The 26822-nt window shown below is 40.6% G+C and overlaps 1 protein-coding gene across 2 annotated transcripts in view; it reads right to left on the bottom strand.

Annotated features, from left to right (window-relative positions):
• Nucleotides 1-240: 240 nt before the first annotated feature.
• nek11 (NIMA-related kinase 11) overlaps nt 241-26822 on the bottom strand; it is a 110116-nt gene continuing 83534 nt past the window's right edge. The window contains exons 14-16 of one of the 2 annotated variants that reach the window (XM_050046342.1): nt 21239-21299; nt 11954-12047; nt 241-907 (exon numbers count right to left, since the gene is read on the bottom strand). In XM_050046342.1, coding sequence (XP_049902299.1) covers nt 700-907; nt 11954-12047; nt 21239-21299 — 363 coding nt within the window. In that variant the 3' untranslated portion in view covers nt 241-699. The remainder of the gene's footprint in view (nt 908-11953; nt 12048-21238; nt 21300-26822) is intronic. The other variant, XM_050046343.1, reaches the window with a different exon arrangement.

The following is a 26822-nucleotide window of genomic DNA, read 5'->3' as shown; positions in this document are numbered from 1 at the left end:
ATGTAGCTACTTCCATGTTTCAGATGATACGTCATGTTTGTAGTCGACCAATGAAGATGAGTTTACATATCACCTTGGGTTCGTCCTTCACCTTCTCAAAATGATCCCACACTTTGGATTTCCTGCCCGACATGTTATTAACTAGCCTGTGGAATAACCGCAGGTACCAGCCCTGGAGATTAACCTGACTCCTGTCTGACACTTCCTGTGTCTGTCCTTTCAAAGTAAAGTCACACATGGTCCAGTCATATAGGTTTGGATTTATTTTGACAAGGTGCAGCTCCTGATAGAGTTTCATTTTTTTTTTTTTCCTGCGACTAAGCAACCAATTAAGTCTTGCTGAGTAATGACCTTCCTGGTCGACTAGCGTTTGGCCGACTGTTAGGGAGCAGCCCTAATCAAAATATTCTTAAAGCACTGAGCACTGCTGTTAGTAATATATCATATTATTGGATAATAATTATTGATGCATTAATGTGTTCATTAGTTTAATGTTGCAGCTGCTCAAAGTGGAGCCCATTTTAATTTATAAACTGCCGGGTAGTTTATGAATTAATGTAAAATCTCAAATCATTTCTATGTATAATGTTTCTTATGTTACAGCTCACAGTTTACCTGTCATACATCACACCTGGTTCTTCCTCAGCTTCTTGTTGCTCTGGTGTTTCTTTCTACAGTTCAGTTGTTTTTCAGAGACAGTCAGACAGGTGGTCTGTCCTCCTGCAGCTGTCTCACTCTCTGCAGCTCCTCCTCGTAGAAGAGCAGCTGGTCCACCTGGAAACCATCATCAGGTTTGTCCTCCAGGTGACTCAGAGCCTCGGGGACGCCGCTGTCACGCTGTCTGACCTCCTTCAGCTTCTCGTACAGCTTCTGGAAGACGTCTGAACCCAGACGGCTTTGGATTGACCTGCAGGGAGGACACACTCGGGTTTAATTAACACAACAGAAGTTGACATCAATCTACGTACAGTCTCACAATTAAAGAGGGTTTCTGTCAGGACATCTCACTACCGCTCTGCTGTGTCTTTTTTGGGTCAGGAGCAACATGTGGCCTTTTTGGCCCCTCTGCAGTGGCTCCCTGTGACTTCAAAGAAATTATATGTAAATTAAGATTTGAATGTTCATTCATCACTGTTGTTGCTTGAAAGTGATTCTTAAATTCTTCAATTGTAAAAGTGTATAGCCAACTTTTCATCAACTAAAATTTGCTCCGTCACTCTAAGGCCTGGTGTCTTTTCCTCTAAGGCTGCTGTCAGCCCTAGAGTGGTCTCCTTTGGTCTGAATCAGGGACTCATGTTGTTCCAAAGTTGTATAATTGCCTAGAGTTGGTTCGTGTTCTCACGGCAGCATTTACAAGAGGACCAGATCAAATGCCTTGTGTGAGAAAGCTGCTCTTGATTGGTCAGAATTTCCATGTGGGAAAAATCCAGGAAGTAAAGCAAACGTTGAAGAAGAGTACACTTGCAAGATAAATGTGACACTTTCTAATGTCACAATGGAGGGACAACTACGCAGGTTGATTTTAGCGCTGCTCATCGTGGACTATATTGCTGTCATTGTTCATTTTAGTCAAACTAAAAATTCTAAATCCCAAAAAGGGGGGATCAAAAAGAGGATTTAATAATGTGTGAACAGGTTCATTTGCTTTCACCACCAACACTGCAAAGTTAGAGAACCACATAATCATTAAACAGACCACTCCATAGTGACCATGTTGAGTTAAAACATATTAATGTGTGCTAATTTAGACCTGTTGGCTAATTTAGACTTAATTTCAATTCAATTTTATTTATAAAGCCCAATATCACAAATCACAATTTGCCTCAGAGGGCTTTACATCATATGACGTCCCTCTGTCCTTGGGACCCTCACAAAAGACATAAGGAAGAACTCCCTAAAAAAACCTTGGATGGGGAAACAAATGGTAGAAACCCTAACAGGCTGTGTATCCTTCAATATAAGGCTTTGTTTTTGTGGCTCCAGGCATTTTTTATTTTCTCTTTGTTTGGGGCAAAAATGCCTCTTTTTGTTAGGAAAGGTTGCAGCCCCCGGGTTTAGGAGAAGAAATTTGTTTTAGCCGTTGAATGACTGAAAAGAAAGCAGCTGTGTCTGTTGGTGGGAGACAAACAGCAAACAACAACTTTGGTCTCTGGTTTAGCATTTAGACACTTCCATCAGTTCACCCCGACTTCCTCCTGGTTTCATGTGAGTTTCGCTCATTTTCTGTTTCTTTTGGCATGAAAAATAAATGTACTAAAGATCAGGTCATAAACCATATTCAGCATCAGAGTTTTCCTTCCAGCAGTGTTCCTCCTCTGTTGCTTTCCTTTTAAATTCTGGCAACGTGCCAAACATCTTTTTAACTTATGACTCTTAATTACATTCACTTTGAACACCTTACAGCAATTTGCACACTCTATGCATGCACATCTTTTAAGGGCATACTTTTAACTTTTAACTCTTTTGTCAGTGCTTGTGTTCTTTGCAGTGGTTTCATTTGGGCACTGCTGCAGTGACATGAGGTTTTGCCTCTGGGGTTTAATAAAGTATTTATCTGTCTTTTTATGCCTACAGTTAGTGAATCTGTAGGTCAGCACGTGGAGCTTCTGGTTTTCACTGACTTCACTTTAAAATCTAAAAGAATGAACCAATTAAATGTTATTATATGTTAAGATTTTGTGTTTTCTGCTTCATACTATTTTTCAACTTCCAAAAACAATTGTTAGTAAACTTGAACACATAAAGAAACTGCACCTCGAGGGTATTTCAACAACATGTAGACCACATTTTCTTTGTTCATCTAAAACTAATGCTGAAATAATGTTGTTTTTTTCTCTGCTATTTAAAACTAGACTGTATATTGATGGAAAAAAAGCAGACTCTAAACTGCGACTCATTTTTTAAGTGACCCTTCATTGTCTCAGAAATGTTCTTAGGAACTGAGAGATGGACTGAACCAACCCGCAGACTCTCAGCAGGATTTCAGCTCAGACTGAATTTTAAAATGAGCTCAAATAGATTCACAGCAGCAGGTCGTCTGGTTCATGTTTGATCATGTGACCTGCTGTTTCTGTACACGCTCCACCTGAGTGACAGCTCAGCAGGAGGACGGAATATATCTCTGTGTGTTTCTGTGTGTGTGTGTGTGTGTGTGTGTGTGTAATTCAATACTTGACTACTGACATCACAAATTATAGGATATTAACCCTTACCTTAGACTAAACTTAACCCCAAGCTTAACCCTAAAGCATGCCTCTGCCTAAAAAAATTGTAAAAATGTACTTACTTTTCAAAAATGTCACTGCTTTGTCAAAAAATCCTCACACAACAAAAATACTTGTCAAAAATCTTCTGTCTTTGCTGGAATCGTTTGTATAAACGTCCCCACTTTCCAAAAAATGTCCCCACTTTATAAAAATGTCCTCAATCACCAAAAACTACCCTCACCAGTCAAAAATGTTCATACTTTGTAAAAATGTTCATACTTTGAAAAATGTCCTAACTTTCCAAGAATGTCCCCACTTTGTAAAAATGTCCTCCCTCACCAAAAATGTCCCCACTTTCATCTATCAAAAAAGTCCTGACTTTAACTTTCAAAAATATCCTCACTTTTCAAAAATGTTTCCACTGGTCATATTTGTCCTCAGTCACTAAAAAGTCCTCACAATTACTGTCATTCTCAAGGACCTCACATTGATAGAAAAACATGACAGTGTGTGTGTGTTTCCTCACTGTAGTAATCATGACAGTCATTTTGGTTGTTGTCGTGCGAATATCTTAATATCTTTGGGCTGTTTGACTCCCTATCACCTCCTCCTCCTCTTCATCTCCACCTCCTCCTCCACCTCCACCTCCTCTTCATCACCTCCTCCTCCTCCTGGGGGAGGTGCTGTGACTGACAGGGTGGGGCTCAGGACGGCTGACTTCCTTTCTGTTTATCTGAGCCCGTCACAGGTGTTTGACTCTGTGTTTGAGCTGCTGTCAGCAGGTAAACGGTGTTTCTTCTTCTTCCTCTCAGTGTGACAGACAGCAGCTCTCAGGTCAGATGAAAACATTGTCATCATCTTTTCTTTTTTTCCTCCAGAGACTGAAGTGTGATTGTAGATGCAAGAGGAGACACTGGACGAAATACAGTTCCCGTTGTCTCCATTTGAAGCCAAATCTTTCCTTCTGTCTTTATGTTCCAGGTTGATTCAGGACAAAATGTGATGTTATCTCACATCACATGAACTCTGAAACACGCTGTATCTTTTCCATATCAAAACGACTTAACTACCACTTCACTACAGAGAGGAGTGTACGTGCAGAGAAAGAACATGATAAAAAAAAACAAGCTTGTTAAGTTAGCTGTTAGCTGTTAGCTGTTAGCAGCTAGTTATCGCTACCTTTAAGCAGCCGGTGGCCACAACACACAGCTGACGGTGGTTCCATTGATTTACATTGTAAAGCGTTCAAGCTCTATTCAGTTAAAATGAGTATTAGGCAAAGGTACATTACAACGTTCTCATGATGTGTTCAGTGTAATCTTGTAAAATGGAGGTTTTGGTGAGAAACTTGAATAAATCAGCTGTTTGAAGGAGAAATGTGTTGATGTTTTCACAGCACTATGAAATAGATATTAGAGATGAACTATGATGGATCACATACAGTAAAAGGCTTTTACTTATTTTTTAAAGATGTTTTTCATGTGAAAGAAGGTCGTGTTAAAGGTTGTTTTATAAATGTGTATTATTGAATTTGTGCTCATTCAAAGGTGTGAAGTGTGATAAAGGACTGAATGACTTTAAAACTGCTCATTTATTTTTTATAGTGTAGATTTCTGTGTTTCCGTGGCAACAAAAGAAGAATAAATAACAAAAGAAACACCAAAATTAAAACAACAGTATTGGCTGTTGGTGAAAGTGTTATTTTAAACAGTGGTATCAGTATCGGCCCAGAATTTCAAAATAGGTGCATCTCTAGTTCAATTAAAAAGTTAATTTGTACATTTAATTATTATTTTACAATGAGATATATTCTTTTATTGTTTATTTATCTGAACAACTTCAACTGTTATTCTTGTTTTATTGATTATTGATTTCTGTGATTCTTATAACACATGTACAACATGTTGCTGAAAGCTAATCAGCACGTTTTTGTCATTATGTTATTGTTCACTGGGTTGTTTATTTGTGCTTTAGAGCGTAACCGCTGTGAAACAATCAGAAAATAATGTTTCATTTCTGATTCACTGATTTGTTCCCTCTCTTCATTCACTCTCGTGCTCACCGCTGCTCTCTCAGTGTCGTTGAGCTGAGGAGGGGGAGGGGCCAGGTGTGAATGTTGTGTTTACAAACAGTAAGCGACAAATCCTGCATAGTGTGCCTTTAAATGACACATGTGAAACATGAGAGCAGAATGCTGCGTTCATGTTGCTCAGTGTACATCACCTCAGTGAGTCCACACCTGCCAGTCCTGATAAAACAAAGCAGCTGAGGGAGTTTGTGTTGATGGATAAAAAGGTTATGAGCTACAGGTGACCATGAGAGGAAATTGGAGGAAGTCTGTCTGAAATCAATAACTAATTTCAACGTTTATTACAAATTTAAGTACTGAATCAATAAAGGTCCGACTGCAGACCTCATGTCTGTGAACCAACAGGAAGACAGTCCAGTCCACATACTCAAAACATGAAGCACTAGGTACCTTGCTGAGTCAGTTGTGGACGTTCAAACTGCAGGTGACAGTCCAGAGTTTGTTTGATCCATCCACTGCAGATATACAGACTTTCTTCTTCTTTACACCACGGTGCCGTCTGCCTCAGAGACAAATGGTGCGTATCATACCGCCATAAATGAGGCCTGTGTGTGTAGGCGTCTGGCGCCGAGGTCCATTTACAAAACAGTCGTATTTGATGCATTAGAAGTGAGAACAGTGCAAGTGATGTTAAACCATGTGAAACGGATTCGTTTGATAAAGTTTAAACATCTTCTGCTCAGTTTTATGTTATTTGATGTTTTCTGTAACTCTGAATATATAACACAAACATCAGGCAATGAATACAGAAGAAACAATTTTAAATGCAGTGAAAGCTGGCAGGTGCACTGTGTGCTCGGTCTTCACTCTGCAGACTAATCCTCTCTCAGTGCACACTGACGGAGGCTCACGTTGTGAAAATGTGCTCATTCTGTATCAAAGTCAATTAATGCTTAATTTTTAATTATGTCTGTTATTCTACAGTCGGACCAAACAAACAAACTGTAATCACACACTGCTGCATGGCTCTGCTTTCTATTAAGTCTGTTTACACTCTGTATCTCTTAATTAAAGTCCATTACGTCTCAGTTAATACAGATTGATGTATTAACTTCTGTGTATTTTGCAACATGAGAGCAGGAGTAAGAATAAAGGTTCCATTATTTATTAATGTTTTGTTTTATATATCGTTCTGTAGCCTCCCTGCAGTGCTCTTTATGTATTCAAATATAAACACACAAACTTTGGTTGAAGTTTGTGTGTTTAAGCATCACAATGCTCCTCAGCCTTTCTAGAAATGTTTTCCAACATGAACGCCACATATAACCCCCCCAGTGTGCCCCTTTGACACAGAGCCAAGCCTTCTTTGAGAACTATGTGTCATCAATCTTCCAAATGAATCAACACACATCTTGGAGCAAATTCACTTAATATGACCTTATTGTGTCCCAAAGTCCCTCGAGCCCCAGATCTGATCTAGAGCCTTCAAAGTGAAGTTAAAATAAGCTCTCAAGCACTTGGTCTCATATATGCACATGACATATGAAGCAGATTTGGTGTGTATTCATGAGTGATTGAAACAGGGGGACAAAACAAGATTTTGCACAGGGCCCCAAAAAAGCCAGAAACAGTCCTGCTAGCTGGTGTGTCTACTGGACAGATCTCACTGCAGCCTTCAGTCTCACAGAGGATGAAGAGGACTCAGTAAGTTAGTACGTGCTTAACTTTAGTTGGATGACTTGTTGCAGTTTTGACTCCTCACAGTCAACGTGACAGTGACATCAGCCGCTGACTCATTAACTGTAACATTAGCCTTTAAATCAAACAGTCTCAGATTAATACTGGCAGCCCTGTCTCACTGATTGGGGTTGAATTCCCTGTTAGCCACAGCTGTCCAAAGGTCAAAGGCTGATGGTGTTGTGGCTTTGGGCCAGAATCATTTTCTCATTGCTGCTGATTGAAACATGAACAGGATGTTTTTCTTGATCCGCAAGGCTACTTTAGTTTAAAAAATTCTTATGCCCCATTTTTTGTTTCTGTCTCCACAGTGTAAAGTTGTGGATGGTCCCAACGGAAGCGTTCCTTACCGTCCCCATGTTTGGTCCCCCCTCTGTTGGGGNGGAGCAGTGAGTGACAACAACCCCGCCCACATTTAAGAGGACTGTCTGAACAGACCGAGGGTCTAGGTACCATGTCTGAAGGGTTCCTGCTGGTTCCAAAGGTGCTGGACTGAAAGGGTTTGGTGGAAACAGAGTACTCCATCCTTAAATAATGTACTTTCTTAGTCATGTGTGTTACTTGTAACGTTTACCACCCCCACCCCCCGCCTCCATCACTGCTACTTGCTGTCCGCTGAGAGGACGTTTGTCTTTGTAAATCCTCTAAAAGAGGCTGAGAGGACGTTTGTCTTTGTAAATCCTCTAAAAGAGCGCAGATGGACTAACCCTTTAATATTTTTCATCTTTACCCACCAAAACTATCAACACAACCTGTAGCTTTAAAACCTGACGCCTCCTGGGATTCAGGACGTCTTCTGTTATTTTCTTGTTAACGTCCCGACAGATGATCATTTTTAATCTGGTGCCAACAAGATAATAACTTCCCTGCTGAAGATTAAAAATGTCATCTTTTGGGACGTTAGCAATTTTCTTTATCAGAACACCTGAGAGAACTTGAATGTTCTCAGAGCTCCAAACACACAACAGCAGCTGAAGCTCTGAACTGTGTGACTCTCTATTCTTCTTTAAACCTCCTCCTCCTCCTGTGTGTTTTATGAGGAGCTGACAGCCTTTAATTCCCACACCGAGCAGCTGTGTGTGTGTGTGTGTGTGTGTGTGTGTGTGTGTGTATACGCGCGTGCGTGCGTGTGTGCATGTGCCTGATGTTGTTACCATGGCGACGAGCTGACCCTAATTGAAGCAGGGAGCACCAGGTTTCGCAGTTTCATCAACCCCTGCCACCTGCCACCATTTAGATGACCCCACCTTCCACCAGCAGCCAATCAGAGCAGAGCAGCAGGTTTAAATGATCTCTCAGCACCAATGACTGAACTCTAAACAGCTGAATGGAAAATGTGAATAAAATAATAAAAACTTTAATCAATGAATCAGATGAAAACTCACTGAGAGGAAATGTATGCGACTGCAGATGAGCTCAGATCATTAGCTGGAGAGTTTTGGTTTGTTTCTTGTTTCAGTGTCAGTTTGGGATGAAACTACTTTTTGTGCTTCTGCCTGCTCAGGTCACTCCAGTCGGAGCCATTAAACCACTGAAGAAGAAGGAGAGGAGGAAGAAGAAAAAGAAGAAGAAGAAGAAGAAGAAGAAAAGAGCTCAAAGAAGAAAAAGAATAGAGCTTGAAAAGGACGAAGTAAAAAGCTTGAAGAAGAAGAAAAAGTGTGTAGGAGAAAAAAAGAGTTGGAGGAAGAAGTAAAGAGCTCAAAGAAGAGAGCTTGAAGAAGTAGATGTAAAGAGCTCCAAGAAGTTGCAAAGAGCTCGAATAAGAAGTAGTAGTGAACTTGAAGAGGAAGAAAAGAGCTCAATGAAGAAGTCAAGAGCTCAAAGAAGTAGACGTAAGAGCTTCAAGTAAAAGTAAAGAACTTGAAAAAGACAAAGTAAAAAGCTTGAAGAAGAAGAAAAGAGCCCAAAGAAATAGACATAAAGAGTTCGAAGAAAATGTAAAGAGCTCGAAGACAAAGAAGAAGAAGACGTAAAGTGCTTGATGAAGAGGAAGAAAAGAGCTCAAAGAAGTAAAAGAAGAAGAGGTGATTTAGAGAGCTCCAATAAAAACTGCCAACAGCCACGTCTCCTCAACGAATGTGAAGCATAGATTCTAATTAGATCTATTTTTAGCTCGTCATCGTCTCGTTTTCTTCATTGAAAGGTTGTTGACCTTGTCACAGATTTTGTCAGCAAAATTAACACTGGTCTCTCTTTCGAACTCGATGCCAACTAATTTTGCACGACTTTTAAGCAATGCTTGGACACAGACCTTAGCTGGAGCCGATAAACACCTGTGACTACTGCAGAGTCATTTGTCCCAGGAATATATTTATAAGCTTTTTTCAATTAAATACTAAAGCCAGATGTTGGTGGGTTTTGGTCCAGTGGGTTTTCGCTCCCCACAAACAGTGGAGTGTGGTTTTATATAACTGGTCTGGCTTGTGGCTCAAAGTCTCATTAGATTCAATGAACATTTGTGAATGCCCCAGAGCTCAGGAATCAAACATCTGAAACTGTTTTACAGGAAATGACGTAAAAACACAGATTTTTTTGTGCATACATTTAGCATTTAACAAGATATAAACGACGATTATTTAACACGGGAACACAGGATACAAACTGGGAAAATGTATTTTTCATTTCACTGGGTCTTTAATGTGAGGAAGGTGACGATCTCCTCATCACCTCACATCTCATGTTCTACCCCATCTCAGCTCGTCATGCTTCATGTACGTCATCAGTTATTCACTCAGGCTGTTTCTATTTATTCCACAGTGTTTACACCTTTTTACCTTCATTCATGAGATAAGTCTACATTTACTGGTTACAGGTGAGAGGAGGAGGAGGAGGAGGAGGAGGAGGGTGATGAAGACAATAACAGGTGTACAGTGTGTTTGTTTAAGTTTCTAAAGCCGTTATTGTGTTTGTGTCTCACACTGGATTCCAATTCGTCAAAATGTTTGTTGTCATGTTAAATTTTCTGTGTTTGTGTTTTTGGAGCAAAGCCGTTATTAAAACATCTTTGTGTTTCATTATCTGTGTGTGTGTTTGTTTTCTCAGCTTTCTTTCATTTTAATCTGCACAAACAAACCCAATCTAGTTCCTATCACAGTCTGATCCACCCGGTCGACACGCTGCGGCTCCAGGCAACATGTTTGTCTGGAATAATTGGATTATTTTAAATTAAACTTTCACAGATGCTCGCTGAGAGATGGAGCTTAAGTCTGAGCTGGTTCCTTAAACCAAAACAAGAAAGTCAGCAGAGGAAAGATGCTGTGCAAAGTCAAAGTTAAGGTCAGCTTTATCATCATTAAAGTAGAAGACTGCAGAGCCACAGCTCCCCGTCTGTTACATCCACGGTTTGTTTCTATATCGTTCATTATAGAAAAAGAAACAAGTAAGAAATATGCTGGAAATGTCAAAGTAATAATAAACAAGTTAAAAACATATTTTAATATATTTTTTAAATAAAATATCAGTCAACAGAAACACCACACAGAATGCAGCCGTCTCTTGACTGTGAGGCAACAGGAGGGCGGCACTGAATTGTGTTTTGCAGAAAACATTAAGTCAACCGCATTACATGTATAAACACAATGAGGAACTGTTGCTAATAAACGTATCTGGGAAGTCAAAAAATGTGGATCCTGAACGTATCAGTGAGACATTCACTGACAACCTTAGCCCCGTCTCCACCAAACCCTTTCAGTCCAGCACTTTTGGAACCAGCAGTAACCCTTCAGACATGGTACCTAGACCCTCGGTCTGTTCAGACAGTCCTCTTAAATGTGGGCGGGGTTGTTGTCACTCACTGCTCCGTCCAGCACTCGCTGTATTTCCTCATCAGCGGTGACACAGATGGAAGTCTGCACCTGGTTTATCGTCCACAGAACGAGGCTGCACGCCCACATTCAATTTAAGGTGTGCTGATGGATGCAGTCGGCCCAGTGAATGAAGTTATTTTTTGCTCTTTCATTTTATAGTTGTAGTTTACTGATGTATGAACAGAGGTTACATAAAACCAGAGTGAGCGTCCTCTACTGACCAATCAGACTGCAGGGTTTCTAGCTCCACCTTTTAGTACCAGATCTGTGTGCTAGGTACCCCAACAGAGGGGGGACCAAACATGGGGACGCTAAGGAACGCTTCTGTTGGGACCATCCACAACTTTACACTGTGGAGACAGAAACAAAGCATACCGAACTGAACTGCTCGATAGAAATGGGACTTTTGTTTCCCACTAAAATAGCTTAGAATACCAGCTTAAAGAGACTCTCAGCCCAATCCCCAGAAAAAAATACTGACATTGTACATTACTGCAAACCACGGATATGTTACAGAGTCAAACCACGTTGCACCAATTTGTATTTCCTTTGTCAGTTAAATGGTAGACATAGGATGAGCTGCTCTTTAATAAACTGTCCTGTGTTCGTCTTGTTTTCTGGAGTGGAACACAAAGAAATGTCATCATGGAGCAAAACAACAAAAAAAGACTTCAACAATCTGTACTCTACATGTTGCAGGGCTGCACAGCCTGAAAAATGTGCACAGAGTGCAAGAAGTGGAAACATTTCAGTCCATGTTGGACTGTCCTCAGCGCAGAGTGAGGCCTGCACACACAGGTGCACACACCTGCTCAGTCGTCAGCAGCTTGATTAAACACACATGAAGATGTTTACCAACAGGAGACATCATCACAAGTCCAACAGTGAGCTGTGACTTCAGGATTATTAGACATTTGTTCTGGTCTAATAAAGAACAAAATATTTAGTCGAATAAAACAGTTTTAAGACAAGGCTGCAGAATCCTGAGTTTTATGGTCAGAGTTCAGCAGAACCAGGACCAGAGGAAGTTTCTTTGCTTTGGTTTGTTGCCTTGGTCAAACGACGGAGGACAATATGTGCAAAATATTCAAACTGCATCGACTGCAGGGCGCTCTGCACACATCAGGGCTCCTGTTATATCAAAACTACAAAATAAAAGCCTCTCTCAGACTCACTCTCTCAGGTGTTTGATCCTGGTCTCCAGCAGGCTGCTGTTGATCATTGGGGGCCCCTGAGGGCTCTGAGGGGCCTCAGGCTCTGCTGGGTCTCCTGGTTTGAACACAGAAACAACACAACAAAGAATGTTACACATCATAAATTTGAGATTTTATTTCAAATCCTGTATTTTTATCTTGTTTCACTGTATCTCTGCAGTTTAGTCTCTCCCGACGTGAGCGGATCCGACTCCATTATTATAAGCACAACAGAGTCTGTGGAGGTGATCTGATGGGATTAAAATGGCAGGATATCACACACACACACACACACACACACACACACACACACACACACACACACACACACACACTCTGAAATTGTTATAGAAATGACTGAGTTGAACCCACTCTGAGCTGTGGGAGCTGAGACATGACCAGGCTGCAGAAAACCATCCTGAAGAAGTGAAGATGTGGTTTTTCCTCCGCTGTGACGTCTGAGTTAAAAACATTCAGAGTCTCAACAGGTCGTGAATCTTAACGAGCTCAGAGTCTTAATGAGGCGCTTGATTATAAAAAACTCTGAGCTGTAATGAGCCCTGAATCTTAAAGAGCTCTAATTGTCAGAGGTGGGAGGAAGTCACATGAGTGCAAGTCTCTGTCCTAACCTTCAAGTTTCAAGCATGTCCCGAGTCACTGTGGTGAAAATTGAGCAAGTCAAGTCGAGTCAAGACATTGCTCAGATCAAACAAGTCACAAGTCAAGTCATACTCACAAACTCAAGAGGGAAGAAGTCGAAGGAAGTTCGTATCTACTGCTAACTGTCCTAGCCTGACTGAGCTAGCGTTACAGGTCGGCCGAGGAGGACGCCATGAATGTTTACATCTCGCACAACACAAGGCTCTCATCCACGAGTAGATTTACGCTTCGTTCTGTGCAGAGATGCGGTTGGTGGGTGGAGTTCAGTAGAAAGAAAATAGTTCCTACATGAAACTGCTCACAACAAGGTCTGTGGATTATCTTGAATAACTGTCATGATTTCTGAACATTGCTGGTTTTTCTTTTACCATCTAGTTTCATTGTACTGAAGAGAAGGCAGACATCTTGCTCCAACACTCTGCAACTCAAAAAACACAATCTAGACTGACGAATAGCACCTCAGTGAGAAAAGAAAAAAATGTAGCCTATTTATGATTTTGGGGTGGACTGTCGCTCTTACACATCAAGTGACAACGTACTGCTTTTATCTTTAGCTCCTTAGCTGACGAATAAGTTGCTTTCATCTCTTAAACCTACGTCTCTCTGACGTTCATTTCTCTCTTGAACTGACACGTCACTACTTTCATTGGTCGCGTATCAGCTGATCTCCACAAACAGATATCAGCATATGTATACAGAATCTTCAAGTGCCGCCCCTAGCACACACTGGACATGTTGCGCTGCAGCTCGTCAACAGATGACCACACAAAGTTATTACTACTTTTACTGAACGATCTGAACTTCCTGCTTCTCTGTGTTGGCTTCAAATCATGTGTGGACAGGGCCGATCTCCAGAGCTGTGACTCACCAGGAAGTATCTTTTTGACCATTGTCTTTATAATGATGGGTTTGTAGATCGTGAATCTCCGGATATTTATCAACCTCAACGAGTCTCTCCTCATCCATTCATCGTCACACATGAAACACAACAACAGCTACAGAGTTCTCTTTACACACAGGAGAGGAGTCCAGCTGCTATAGGAGCAGAGAAGAAGAGCTGCTACAGGAGCTGGTCTGTACAGCAGAAAGGGAAATGCATTTCCATAGGCGGCGAGGCTGGACTTAGCTACATTTGTAGCAGCAATGGTATTAACCAATCACATTTGAAAAGCAGATAAACAGTCCATGTGGAGCGGCGAAACTCAGTGGTGACAATGTAATCTTGAATCCCTTCAGCTCTCATCTGACGTTAGCTTATTATTAGCTCTTTGGTATAAATTACTACTGGGATTACTACAGCAACAACACATCATCGGGGGGGTCAGAGGGAACAGAAGCCCCTGGCCCAACGCCAAGAAGGGCCCATGAAAAGGTGTGTGGTTGACCTTTGAAATGGATCAAGTAAAATAATTTACTTACTGACTTAAATCACTGACAATACTATTTATATGTATTTACATGATTAATAAAGTAATTTGATCATTTCAATGTGCCATCTGATGCCCCCCCTGCAGGAATTGTAAAACGGTGTGGCCCATCTTTCTAGCAAAAGAAAAAGAAGAAGCAGGTGTGACAGGCAGAGCTGAAGATGATGAAGAGTCATTTTTAGGAACAAAACCTGCTGTATCAGCTCAGTTTTAAAGCTACAGTGACGACACTGGTATTATATCAAACAAGAGGACCTGAGGCATCCAGTGGTACCAACCATGTCAGGCTATCTTGTCAGAAAGGGGGCCAAATAACACTCCAAGTTACGCTACATTTTGGCGAGGGAAAAAGGAACATTGCCATTTTTCAAAATTGTGTATTTAAATATTTCTGCATACTGGGGTCCCTAAACTTAAACTTCAAATTAAAATTCCATTAATTGGGTATAGCTGGAAAACTGAGAGTTGACAGCCATAAACTCTTTACACTGTTTTAGTTCTGCACATTATTTAGTCAACATTTGATTACAGATTGAATGAATGAACGAAGAAAAGAATTATCTGTTCACTCCTGATTTAATCTTATGATTTAATACTTTGCAATAATTTCCTCAATCAATGTTGTATTTTGTTTTTCCCTAATCAGTGGAGGGCTTTTTTCAGCCCAGGACAAACATGTGACTACCTCAACTTTTTAATGTCAGAATATAAGGTTTTAACAGCAGATACACAATACATGTGGAAATATGATTAATTGGATATTTACAAGACATATAAAAACGTAAAGGGATCCCCCATAGGGTGTGGATGAGAGGGCCCACTTTTGAAAACGTCGTCCCCTGCCTGTATTAAAATAACAGCTGGCCTGCTGCACATCACCTGACAGTTCCTACTTTCATCTTTGGCTCTTTCACAATGCCACTGTTTTCAGTGCTTCATGTCCACTGACGGCTCCACGGCCTCATCTCTTCTCTTCAGCTGATGATTCAAATGCTTTCAGCACCGAGTGACAGTTTCACTGCTTTTAATCTTTAATTGAGAGATCGTGTGCTTTCAGTGACGACCAGAAAGTATTGAAACCTAAATTGTGGTATATCACACAACAACTACCCTCCACTTCAATGTTGTTCAATGTTTGGTGGTGTTTTTGTGTACCCAAATGTTGTTGTGACAGTTTGTAAAAACAAATTTCCCCATGGGACAATAAAAGGCTATCTATCTATCTATCTATCTATCTATCTATCTATCAAATGCTTTCACTAATTTCACCACAACAGCGCCGTCCACCGTGCTCGACCTTTACGTCCCTCATGACGCCACCCTGGGACACCTGAACTACTGAACTTGAGGCAGAAACTCATCCCCAACCTCAAGAAAGCAACAACGTGTGGCTGCAAACCGTGCTGCTGAGCTACAGACTCACAAACAGGTCTGTCCTTCATCCTGATGATGATGTGAGGGGTTCATCCTCACTGGAGCCGAAATATCACCAACAGACATCCCGAAAAATCTGATCCAGCACCAGAAATCTGCAGAACTACAGTTCAAAGTGTTGAACAGGAAGTCTGACATCATCATCGTCATCATCATCATCATCATCATCATCATCATCATCATCATCCTCCACCAACAAGGCTGCAAAACAAACCCTGAAGACCAGAATGAACCAAAGAGTCGGCATGACGATAGACCATCAGACAGCTGAGGCCTCCTCATGTAAATTGGTTGTTACCATGACAACCTGCAGATACATGTACAAATATGTACATACATAGAACATGAGCGCATTCATGAATAAATACACATCAACATGCTGTCATTCATATTTCAAAACCCACAGTGGCAGTTTGTCGACAACATATTTACAGTATATAAATCTACTTATAGTTTAGCTGTCTCCCACACTTTATATCTCATGTTTAATTAAAAAAACATAGAACTGATGCAGAACAAATTAAATGAATTTAAATGTCAGCAGTTTTTTTTTTTATTCATATGTTAAAACATTTCCGATGTGTCAGATTGATTTGCATGTAAATGACACATTTCCATTAAACTAGAATAAATCAGATGTGTTTTATTCATGGAGCTTCAACCAGTCGAGCAGAATTAGAATTAATTTCCTAAAGAGCAGCTTCAAACCCTCCAGCACAGATTCAAGTCTTTATTTTTGATTTCCTTTGTTTTATAGATTCATATTTAGTAAAGAGCCTCCTTGTATTTTTTCACAGCAACAGTTCCTTTAGTGCAGCAGTCATGTCGCTCTCCACACAGCTACTACTTTTCTCATTCACTAATTTGTTCCACTTCTACGTTGCTGTTTTTTTCCAACAGCTGTCAAGGTACTGAGACTTACAACTTCCTGTACAGGTGTTTCACATTAAAAGCATCTCAGACACTCTAAAGACAGAATCCCTCCCTTTCCTGGTTGGCTTTTATTTTGAAACTTACATAGGAAGTTTTGGTTTCATTGTAGCTGCAACAGCAACAGAAAAAAATGCAAAGTTAAAGTCACTGTTGTATTGAAGGAGTTCGGGATGTGAGATTCTACCTGTTATTTGAGAATTCAGAGGAATTTGTTCTTATTTCATCCTATTTAAACACTTAAGGTATTTTCATGTCAAAAACAAAGAGTAAAATCATTTGTCAGTGCTTTCTAAACATGTTATAATCACAGCTGTCACAAATCGTCAGACTAAACTTGCTGAATTCTATCAAAACTACTTGATCCAGATATCAGAAGTTAAACAATCTGAGCTGCAGATTATAACGTTATCTCAGCAGCGTAAACTTAAGCTTCCACCTGCTGTTAGCAGCTGTTAGCATGTAGCATAATTTATTGTTTTTATTGCAGAATGAACCTGGGCAGTCGTTAAGTTTCCCCCCTTGTGAAGCTAATGAAGTATTTTGAATTGAGTAATACTCACACAGATCATACAGTATGTTTTAAAAGTACTTTGACACTGTCATCACCCGCAAGATGATTCCACCAAATGTGCAACTGTTCCTTTAAAGGTTCAGTGTGTCAGATTTAGTGCCATCTAGTGGTGAAGATTACAGATCGTAACCAGCTGAAACTTCTCCTGGTTAGAATTCCTTCAGTGTTCATTGCTCAGGAGCTGAATGATCCACAGAGTCTCTTCCTCTCAGAAACAAACAGACTGAGCAGCTGATTTACACAAGGAAACACTCTGAATGAAGACATTTAACGTGACAAAGAATTTTCACGTGTTTTTACAAGGCTGTTGGTGGCAGATGGGCTTCTACTACAATGCCTGACGTGAAAACGTGAATGTCTCTATCTAGAGCCAGTGTTTGGTTTGTCTGTTCTGGGCTACTGTAGAAACATGGTGGACTCTATAGACAAGGACCTGCTCCCTGTGTAGATATAAACAGCTCATTCTAAGGAAACTAAAACACAATGCTTCTTCCTCTTCTTTAAGGTGATTAAACACTAAATTAAACATATGATATTCCACTACACACTTCTGTTAAATCTGTTCCTAATCATTTCATATATAGTTGCTTTCTTCAGCATTTCCACAGTTAGAGTTTGGAGCAGCAGCAGCAGCAGAAGTCACTGTGTTGTCGCACTGTTTCCTCTGACATCTACAGCTGAGCTGCTCAGGTGTTTTTTTTTCTGTTCTGAGGTCAGTGAAGCGAGACGAACAGGTTTCACAGCAGAGGACAGATTGTGACTGAACCAAACCAAGAGGAACTGAAGACTGCGAGGAGGAGAAGGACGAACACACTCAGTTAAAGACTGCAGGGATAAACATCCAGTCATTAACATTGGTCTCCATGGGAAGGACACAGTTATTAACAGAACTCAATCTGCTGCTGGAGGACCAGGAGGAAGAGGAGGAGGATGAAGAGGAGGAGTGGGATCTGAACTTTGAATCTGGCCGTGTTCAACCTGACTTATTCTCATTCATCTCAATCAGACCACTCTGTCATCACTGTTAGATTAAAGGCATTTGTGCGGCTCATTGTCAGGTCAAAAAACACTTTATTTTCCTCGGACTCTCTCTGCTGGAACACCTGTACGCCATCTCACCACCAGGATAAATGCTGCCATTGTACAACACTTGTTGTTAATAATATTATAAACGGCCTTGATATTCACCAGCACTGTGCAGCTCTTTTCGTCGATCTGTCTAAGGCATTCGATACGGTGGACCATAATATTTTATTAGGCAAACTATCATCCATTGGCCTAGACAGTCTCTCTATCAGCTGGTTCTCTGACTATCTTTCAAGTAGAACACAAGCGGTAGTTGCAGATGGTGCTAGATCCAGCTCTCTTTCTTTGGGCAAAGGTGTTCCACAAGGATCCATCCTGGGCCCACTTTTATTTACTCTTTATATTAACAACATTTTACTCCCCTCACCACTTTGTGATGCTCATTTTTATGCGGACGACACAATTTTATACAGTTTTGGCCCCACTCTTAAATCAGCCGTTGCAAGCCTGCAGTCTGCTTTTAACTGTTTTCAATTGTCTCTTATTTCCCACAAGCTTGTCCTGAATCCCAGTAAAACTAAAGCTATGTGGTTCACAAGGTCACAACTAAATGACTCCTGTCTCAGTATTCAAACCCTGTATGGTGAGTCAATTGAAACTGTTGAGTCTTATAAATACCTGGGCATTTGGTTGGACACCAAGCTTTCTTTTCAAACCCATGTGGAACACCTTTCAAAGAAATTAAGAGTAAGAATTGGTTTTTTATACAGAAATAAATCATGTTTCACCTCACCCAGCAGGAAGACCATCGTACAATCCACAATAATGTCTGTTTTTGATTTTGGTGATGTCATATACATGCATGCCTCAGCTTCCACATTGAAACCTCTTAATGCAGTTTTTCACACTGCCTTACGTTTTATCACTGGGGATCGGTATCTTACCCATCACTGCATTTTATATGAAAAAGTGGGCTGGCCCTCTCTCGAAGTTTGCAGAGAACAGCACTGTCTTTTATTCATTTATAAATCCTTGTGTGGAAAGCTTCCCTTATATTTAACCTTACTTTTAAAACTTTGTACCCCTGGTTATAATACATGTTCACAGACACAGCTTAGACTTCACATCCCACGTATGAAAAGTGAACTAGGAAAGACCGCCTTCAGTTTTTATTCAATTTAGCTGACATCAGCTTCTGTACTGCATCACTATGTAAACTCTGATATGTATGTACGTGTTTGAAACATATCTGTGGTTTGCAGCAACATACAATATCAATATTTTCTCTGGGGGACTGAGCTGTGCATTCACCTGCTGACATACTACGTTCTAGCTCCTGCCTGTTTAATCCAACCCCTCGAAAAAGCCCAGTCTGCTCTGATTGATAAGCGTTTCCAGGTCTTTTGTATCTTGGCGTCTCTGCACCGTCTCTGCTGCTGGGGATTGACTGCAGCGGACAATAGAGGCGCTTTCTATTGTGAAGAATCACCAATAACAGCTTCTGTAAACAACCAAACATGTTCCAGCAGGATTATGATTTGAAAGCAGCAACAAAGGTTACATGTTTCCCTGACGTTAGCATGTAGCTACATGTAGCAGTGTATGTGATGTAAACACTTGCAGTAGTGTGTCTGGAGCAGGTGACCATACAAAGAAATAGAGTGGCATGCTGAGGTTTGTTAGCCTGGAAATCCAGACCCAAGTCTAGAAAGATTTAGGGTCTGGCCATGAGTAATGCAAATGGCCCAACTCGAGGGGCGGCACCAAGCATGCATTTGAAAATATCACTGCAGCAACTGGGTAACACTACGACCAATCAGAACAATACACGGGGTGAAGTATACACTTAGCTACCAGCGGAGCTAACTGGTAGATTAGACTCTTGCCGTATCCGGTTGGCAAAGGGCAAAGGAAAGATCCGAGCGCCGTCTTCTGTTCCTCTTTTAGAGAAAAAGCCAAGTCTAACTCGTTCATTGTAGCGGCCAAAGCCGTTTCAAACAACTGGTGTTCATCCGTAGCCATCTTGCAATGTTTACTGACTGATTCCAGACTTCGTCGTCGCAGCGCTGTCGTCATCTGTTTAGCGCACCTCTGGCCCGCCTATATCAGATACACCGATGTGATTGGTGCAGCTCGGCTCCAACAGCATGGGTAATGAGCATCATTACTGATTGCCAGAGTGACTCGCTGAGCAAATTCAAATTGTGCTCCAGCGAGAACTCTGGATTTCCAGGGTAGAGGTTTGGGCCCCTGGTCAGAATTTCATTAACTGTGAGTAGTAAGTCAGTATAAGACGAACTGATCCAAAAGTTATGAAGTTAAAAATGGAGAATTTCTTCAATATTCTCTTTTTTAACTTCAATCTTTTACAGTTTTAAAATAACACAAAATGAAAAGAGCCTGAAGCAAAACTTTGGGCACCCTGCATGGTCAGTGCTCAATAGCGCCCCCTTCTTCCAAACCCTTCTTGTATCCAGCTCAGAGTCTTTCAGTTCTTGTTTGGAGGATTTTCACCCATTCTTCCTGCAAAAGGCTTCTAGCTCTGTGAGATTCTTGGGCTTGTCTTCATGCTCTGCTCTTTGAGCTCTATCCACGGATGTTTGATGATGTTTAGGTCGGGGGACTGTGAGGGGCGTGGCCAAACCTTCAGCTTGAGGCAGGCCATTGTGGATTTTGAGGTGTGTTTAGGATGCTGATGATGATGATGTTGATGATGAAATATATTGTCACATATTGCAAATGATTACCTTTTCTCAACACTAAATTATGTTCCCAAAAAGGAAAACTTTGTCAACATCTGTTTTATCTAACAAGATAAAGTTTTCAGTCTGTTCGTCTGACTTCAGCCATTTTTTTCGCAGCAGTAAAATGTGTCTAGTGGACTGAGAAAGCAACTGATTATATTATTCTAGTAAAGTTTAATTTGTATTTGTAATATTATATAATAATAAATTGATCTTTGGCACTGTGTAACGGTGTGATATAGCCACACAAAAATATTGCGATACTTTGTTGTATTGATTGTTTTCCCTGGTTTGTTTGTGTGATGTGTTGCATGTTCTGCTTTAACTGAAAATTAAAGAGTCATTCATTCATTCATTGTTTCACATGAAGCTATTTCATATCATTTTGTACAAAGTACTTTGTCTCTGTCCCCGGTGTGTACATTAAACATACACTGTGCATGTGTACTTTATGTGTATGGTCTGAACTCACCACTCAGTTCCTCCTCCAGAACTTCCTGCATGTGCTTCATCATGGCCTCCAGCTCGCTGACCTGAGGACGACAGAAACCAAAAACTATTTATGATATTATTCTCTTTCACAATTATAGTTGATTTCATCCTGCAGTGTGTAGTTTCTGTGACAGGAAAACACTGACGTTCCTTTAAATGGTCAAAATATATATATATATTTTTTAAGTTTTTTATGTTTCAAATCAAGCTTTAAGTTCTTGAAATTAAATTTATTACATTTATTTTTTTCAATGCATGTAAGGAAATATCTGCAAATCATTTATTCACCAACTTTTGTCTTGGTGGCTGAAACATGATCAGTGTTTTCATGGTTTTGTTTTAACAACAAAAAGCAAGTTCAGGAAATATGTCTGTTAAATACTGAAACATTTTACATTGACTCAAAAGTTTTGACTTTTGAGTAATTTTTTAAACCACCATCCATCCTGCCTAACCTAAACAAAATAAAAAAATATATGTATTATGCAGCCCTAACTCATTCCACCTTAAAACTACTTGATGCACTTCACCTCTGTGCCCTTTGTTACAGGAGAGAAATATCACATTTACATTATTGAAGACAAAAACACGAGTGTAAATCACTTGTGTGTCACTACGTTATTATGGTGCATCATCAGAATGTGTCAGTTTGATTTCACTCATTATTTCTATAAAACAAACAGAGTGAAGTTAATCCAGTTTCATCTGATTCCAATTAAAGTTGATTTAAACATTTTCAAACTGCGTCAAACAGTCAGTACGGTCGCAGCTCCAGAGCGAAGCACATAGAGGACAGTTTGGAGGACGTGTGGGACGTTCAACACGCAGCGTCTCTGTTTCATCCTCGACAGCATTTCCTCACATTTTATCTCCCGACTGACCAACACTAAAAACATCTCAGTCCAATTAGTCATCACACCCGAATCATATTTATATTCAGCTCCATCCTCACATGAGCCTCCTGTAAGTTACTCAGACGTGACAACACTGTGCAGGTCAGTGATGATGCACTGACACAAGTTATAACGAGCTGCTCTTTATCATTTCTATTTCAATTAACAGACATCTAATGACCATTAGATTCTAACAGCTCATGTATGACATCAGTGTGTTTGATATGACTGAGTTATGACACAGAGAGGAAGAAGAGAGGCCGATAGACACAATTAAATTAGTCAGGTTCAAAGGGTTAAACTGAATAATAGTAAATATTTAATATGTTGCTGCACAACAGTTTCCCTCTGGTCTTAATTCATCTCATCTCAGGCAGTCATGTCTCCACAGATACGTCAGATTTGTACATCAGTGCGTCGTGGAAATGTTGACACTTTACTTATTTTTTACATTTCAATGATGCTGTGATTGAAGTGTGGTTATGTTTAGGCACAAACACCAAATGGTTATGGTTCAGAAAAGATCATGCTTTGGCTTAAAGTCAAAGCAGGAAACACGGCGATGCCTCGGTAACAAACGAAGGCTTTTTGTGGCACTTTCTGTCGTAGAAACACAACGACAGGTCACTGAGCAGCTGTGCTTTAATTATCTTCAGATGCTGCATGAGCGACAGGCTGGTAAACTCCAGTAAATAGTCTGCACCAGGATGTTTCACAGTCAGAGCGGAGCAGTGTCAGCAGTTGGTGCGAGTTGTGAGCTGTAATTCAGCAGGAAATGCAGCAAAACTTTCAGATCAGAGACCGAACGGCAGCCAGAATATAAGATTAAAAAAACACGGGAAAAAAAATAATGATTAATTTTCATCAACTAAAATGGTTCAAATTTTTTAAAGACTGCAACGCTTGAAATTTTCGGCAACTAAAACGTTTTAATTTTCTTTAACTAAAATGTTTTGAATTTTCTTCAACTGAAAGATTTTAAATTTTCGTCGACTAAAATGTTTTAAAAATTTTTAGATTAAAAATGTTAAGTTTTTGTCAGCTAAAAATTTTTCTAATTTTCATCAACTAAAACATTTTAAATTTACTTTAACAACATTGTTTTGAATTTTCGTCGACTTAAACTTGACTAAAACTTTGAAGGATAAAAATTTACTGACGTTTACTGACAGCACAGTTAGTGCGACTGCCACAGTGACGATGGCACTAACAGTGTAACACATACAACCACCTGCAGATTTATGTATAAACTGATATAAATAATAAATACACATTTAAATATGACTGTATCCAGGACTCTGATTCATTAGTTCGAACTCCCATCAGATGTTCTATGTTCACTTTGTGCTGTAGCTTGGGGCTGTGAAAGCCTGCCTGTGTGCTGTGATGGAAACACAGCGAGTCTCTGCAGCAGAGTCTCAGCTGACATGTTCAAGTCTTGGGGGAGTTTCACCCTGCTGCTGCTGCTGCTGCTGCTGCTGCTGCTGCTGCTGCTGCTCTCTCTTCACCTGATTACACTGACGGGATGAAGCTGCTCTCTCTATCACTCTGCAGCAGTCCGTCCGCTCGACGCACGACGACTGAAGCAACAATAAATACGATTTTTCATTATCTGTCACAATAAACTCTGCTGCTCTTCTTCACGTTTGTGTTTGTGTTCATCATTCAGGAACATTTATGGCTCTCATCAGAGGCTCAGGCCCAGAGGACTGAAATCTAATCATGTTGGCCTATTATTATTTTTCTTCCTCTATACAAATCCTCATGAGATGGTTCATGGTAGACGCATAAAATTTTTAACAATGATTTGAAGTTGTGACCAAATGATGCTCAACAAATACGACCCCAATCAGCCTGATGGGGGCGCTATAATTAAGGGCCAAAAATGCAGTTTTAGAGAGGCCACGCCCCTCACACTGTAAGTCTGACTGACTTCAGACTGGACACACAGGTCCAGCTCAGCTCGACAAGAAAGCATCAATCTGCCTGTTTTCACTTTTGACCAATAGGGGGCGATGGTGTTGCTGCAGAGGGGCGTGGCCAAACAGATTTGGTCGTAAATGAATGAGCATCATAAACATTGTGAGTTATTTTTAATGTAGGTGCTGGAAGCTGGCAAAATTCTTGATCCTTCGCAGCCTTCAACATCTGATGGTCTGTGCTGCCTTCCGGTAACAAGTAGGGCTAGGCGATATGACCAAAATCTATCACGATATAGTTCATTTCATAACCCGATATATAGCACATTTTAATCCAATGAATAAAAAGTTGTAAGTGCTGTAAAAGCTTCGCAAATTAAAAAGCCAAGAAGAGTAATTTATCAATGTGATCTGTGCAAAAGATGGACTGACTCCAAATGACTAAAAATATTGCCGTATAAAGTGTAATTTGCGTCACAACGATATAAACGACAGAGCAAAAATATGAAACGATAGACATTTTTCTGTCGTCACACGATATATATCGTCATATCACACAGCCCTAGTAACAAGTAGTGTAACTAATTACGAATAAAATTTCAGTATTAATATTAAAGTTACCCTGAAACCAAACAACTTCTTACACCAGCTGCACTGTTTCTGTAGAAATGTAAAAAGTGTCACCAGATGGGCGGAGCTACATTTGAAGTACTGCATACAAACAAAGACGGTCCACTGCAAGTCAGTTTCCTGTATCAGTGTCACGTGGGGTTCGTGAACACCACGCCCCTTTAGGAGACTAACAGCAGGTCCTGAGTCCATTGACGTCAGTGGGAGAAATGAACGTGATTACAGATTATGGCCGATTCTTTCGCCCCATAGTCACGGAAGCAGATATTGGACCCATTTATCACAAGCCACATATCTTCAGAACATTCCGACACCAAAATGGCAAATTTCACAAGGAGAAATCAGGAGAAAAATTTACTTTGTTCAAGACCTGTCTCTGTCTCAACAACACACTCGCGAGATCTGGCAACAGATATCTCCTCTCTGGTGCTGAAATCAGCGCAGTTTCACCAAAGATACTGGATTAAAAAAATATTTTTTCCAGCGGATATCTTAGTTACAACATGATTGAGCTAGCAAAGCAGTTTTGTGTTGCTATGTGTGGTATTTATTCAGTTTTGGGAAATCACGATGTCTAGAAAGCATCAGTGGCTGCAGCTGACAGGGACAGCTAACAGCAGCAGCAAAGCTAACATCAGGACGTCATCTGTTAAAAGCCTCCCGTTGTCGGATACGACATGAAACTACAGTTAGCTCAATCATGTTGTAACTAAGATTTGAGATGCAGCTGGTAGCCTCTGCAGCTGTGCTGAGTAAAGGACCAGACACTATCTGTGAGTTTGATTCCTTTATATCCTCCATTATGAAGAAAGAACATTGTTTGCTAGCTTGATGCTAATGGCAGTACTCAGCGGGTTGATAAAGTGCCTCTGCTGTTTCCTTTTCACTCTGTGTGCTAACGTCCCTACAGGAAATATCTGAAAGGCTGGGCTGTTGTTGTCGCACAGTTTCCATGGCAGCAGATCGCTCTGTGTTCCTATTGGTCAAAGTGACGGCTGTGACGGGAGAAGTCGTGGAAGACAAAAGGAAAATCAAACATGCTAGACTTTCTGTCAGGAGCTGACACCGTACAGCGCTGCGTTGGTCTGCAATTGGACTGATACCGTGAAGTCTGAACCTGGGATTATTTAGCTAAAAGTAGGAACAATACCAATTTCACCAATCCATTCATGCCTTAAGTTACTTTCCAAAAGGCCGAAACAGAGTTTGTCTGTCCTCTGGTTAATGAGCTCTACAGTCTGTGTTTGTGTCACTGACCAGCTGTGGTGAAAGCTGACATGTAAATTCAAACCGTTGACTCGGTGTCTTGACAGTGCTGAGCATTAAGGGAATAAAGACCAAATTATCATTTTAAATGTCTGTCTGTGACTTTTTTTAAAATCAACTTTCTACACAAACCAGCGGTGACTCAAATATGAGACCAGCAGCGTGTGAACAGACGTCTGGTCTGAACAGACTTCCTGCTGCCTACATGTGTCGAAGACGGTTCAGACCTCATGGACATGTTTGATCAGCTGTGGAGGTCTGAGGACAGACGGTCAGTAGGAGGTGAGACTGTGAAAAAAGAAATAACTGCTGTTCTGACAACACAGTCACTGATCAGATGTGTGTCAGCTCTGACGCCAGACGGCCACATTAACACAGCCTGGATAAAAAGTTGTATCATATTCATCATATTTAAGAATTTATCTCTGAGGCTAAAGGTCAGCACCAACACAGGAAGTCACATGTTCTTCATTTGGCAAAGTGTTAAAGTTGGTCTCTCGAAATCACACCATTAATCCTCTGACTTGCTTTGTCAGTTGATCACATCAGGATCTCAGACTGTGCCAGAGGATTGAGACGAGTGCTGAGGCTTTTCTTTTGTGCAAAAGACATTTTTTCTTTCTTCAGTGTCAGTTTTTTAAATCCAATCATTGATTTATTTTCAATGCACTTAAAGAGAAAGTCTAAAGCCCCGTCTCCACCAAACCCTTTCAGTCCAGTACCTTTGGAACCAGCAGTAAGCCTTCAGACATGGTACCTAGACCCTCGGTCTGTTCAGACAGTCCTCTTAAATGTGGGCGGGGTTGTTGTCACTCACTGCTCCGTCCAGCACTCGCTGTATTTCCTCATCAGCGGT

This window comes from Epinephelus moara, chromosome 6 (genome assembly GCF_006386435.1).
Source record: "Epinephelus moara isolate mb chromosome 6, YSFRI_EMoa_1.0, whole genome shotgun sequence".
Lineage (NCBI taxonomy): Eukaryota > Metazoa > Chordata > Actinopteri > Perciformes > Serranidae > Epinephelus > Epinephelus moara.
The sequence above is the reverse complement of the archived record's forward strand: the minus strand, read 5'-3'. Positions and strand labels throughout refer to the sequence as shown.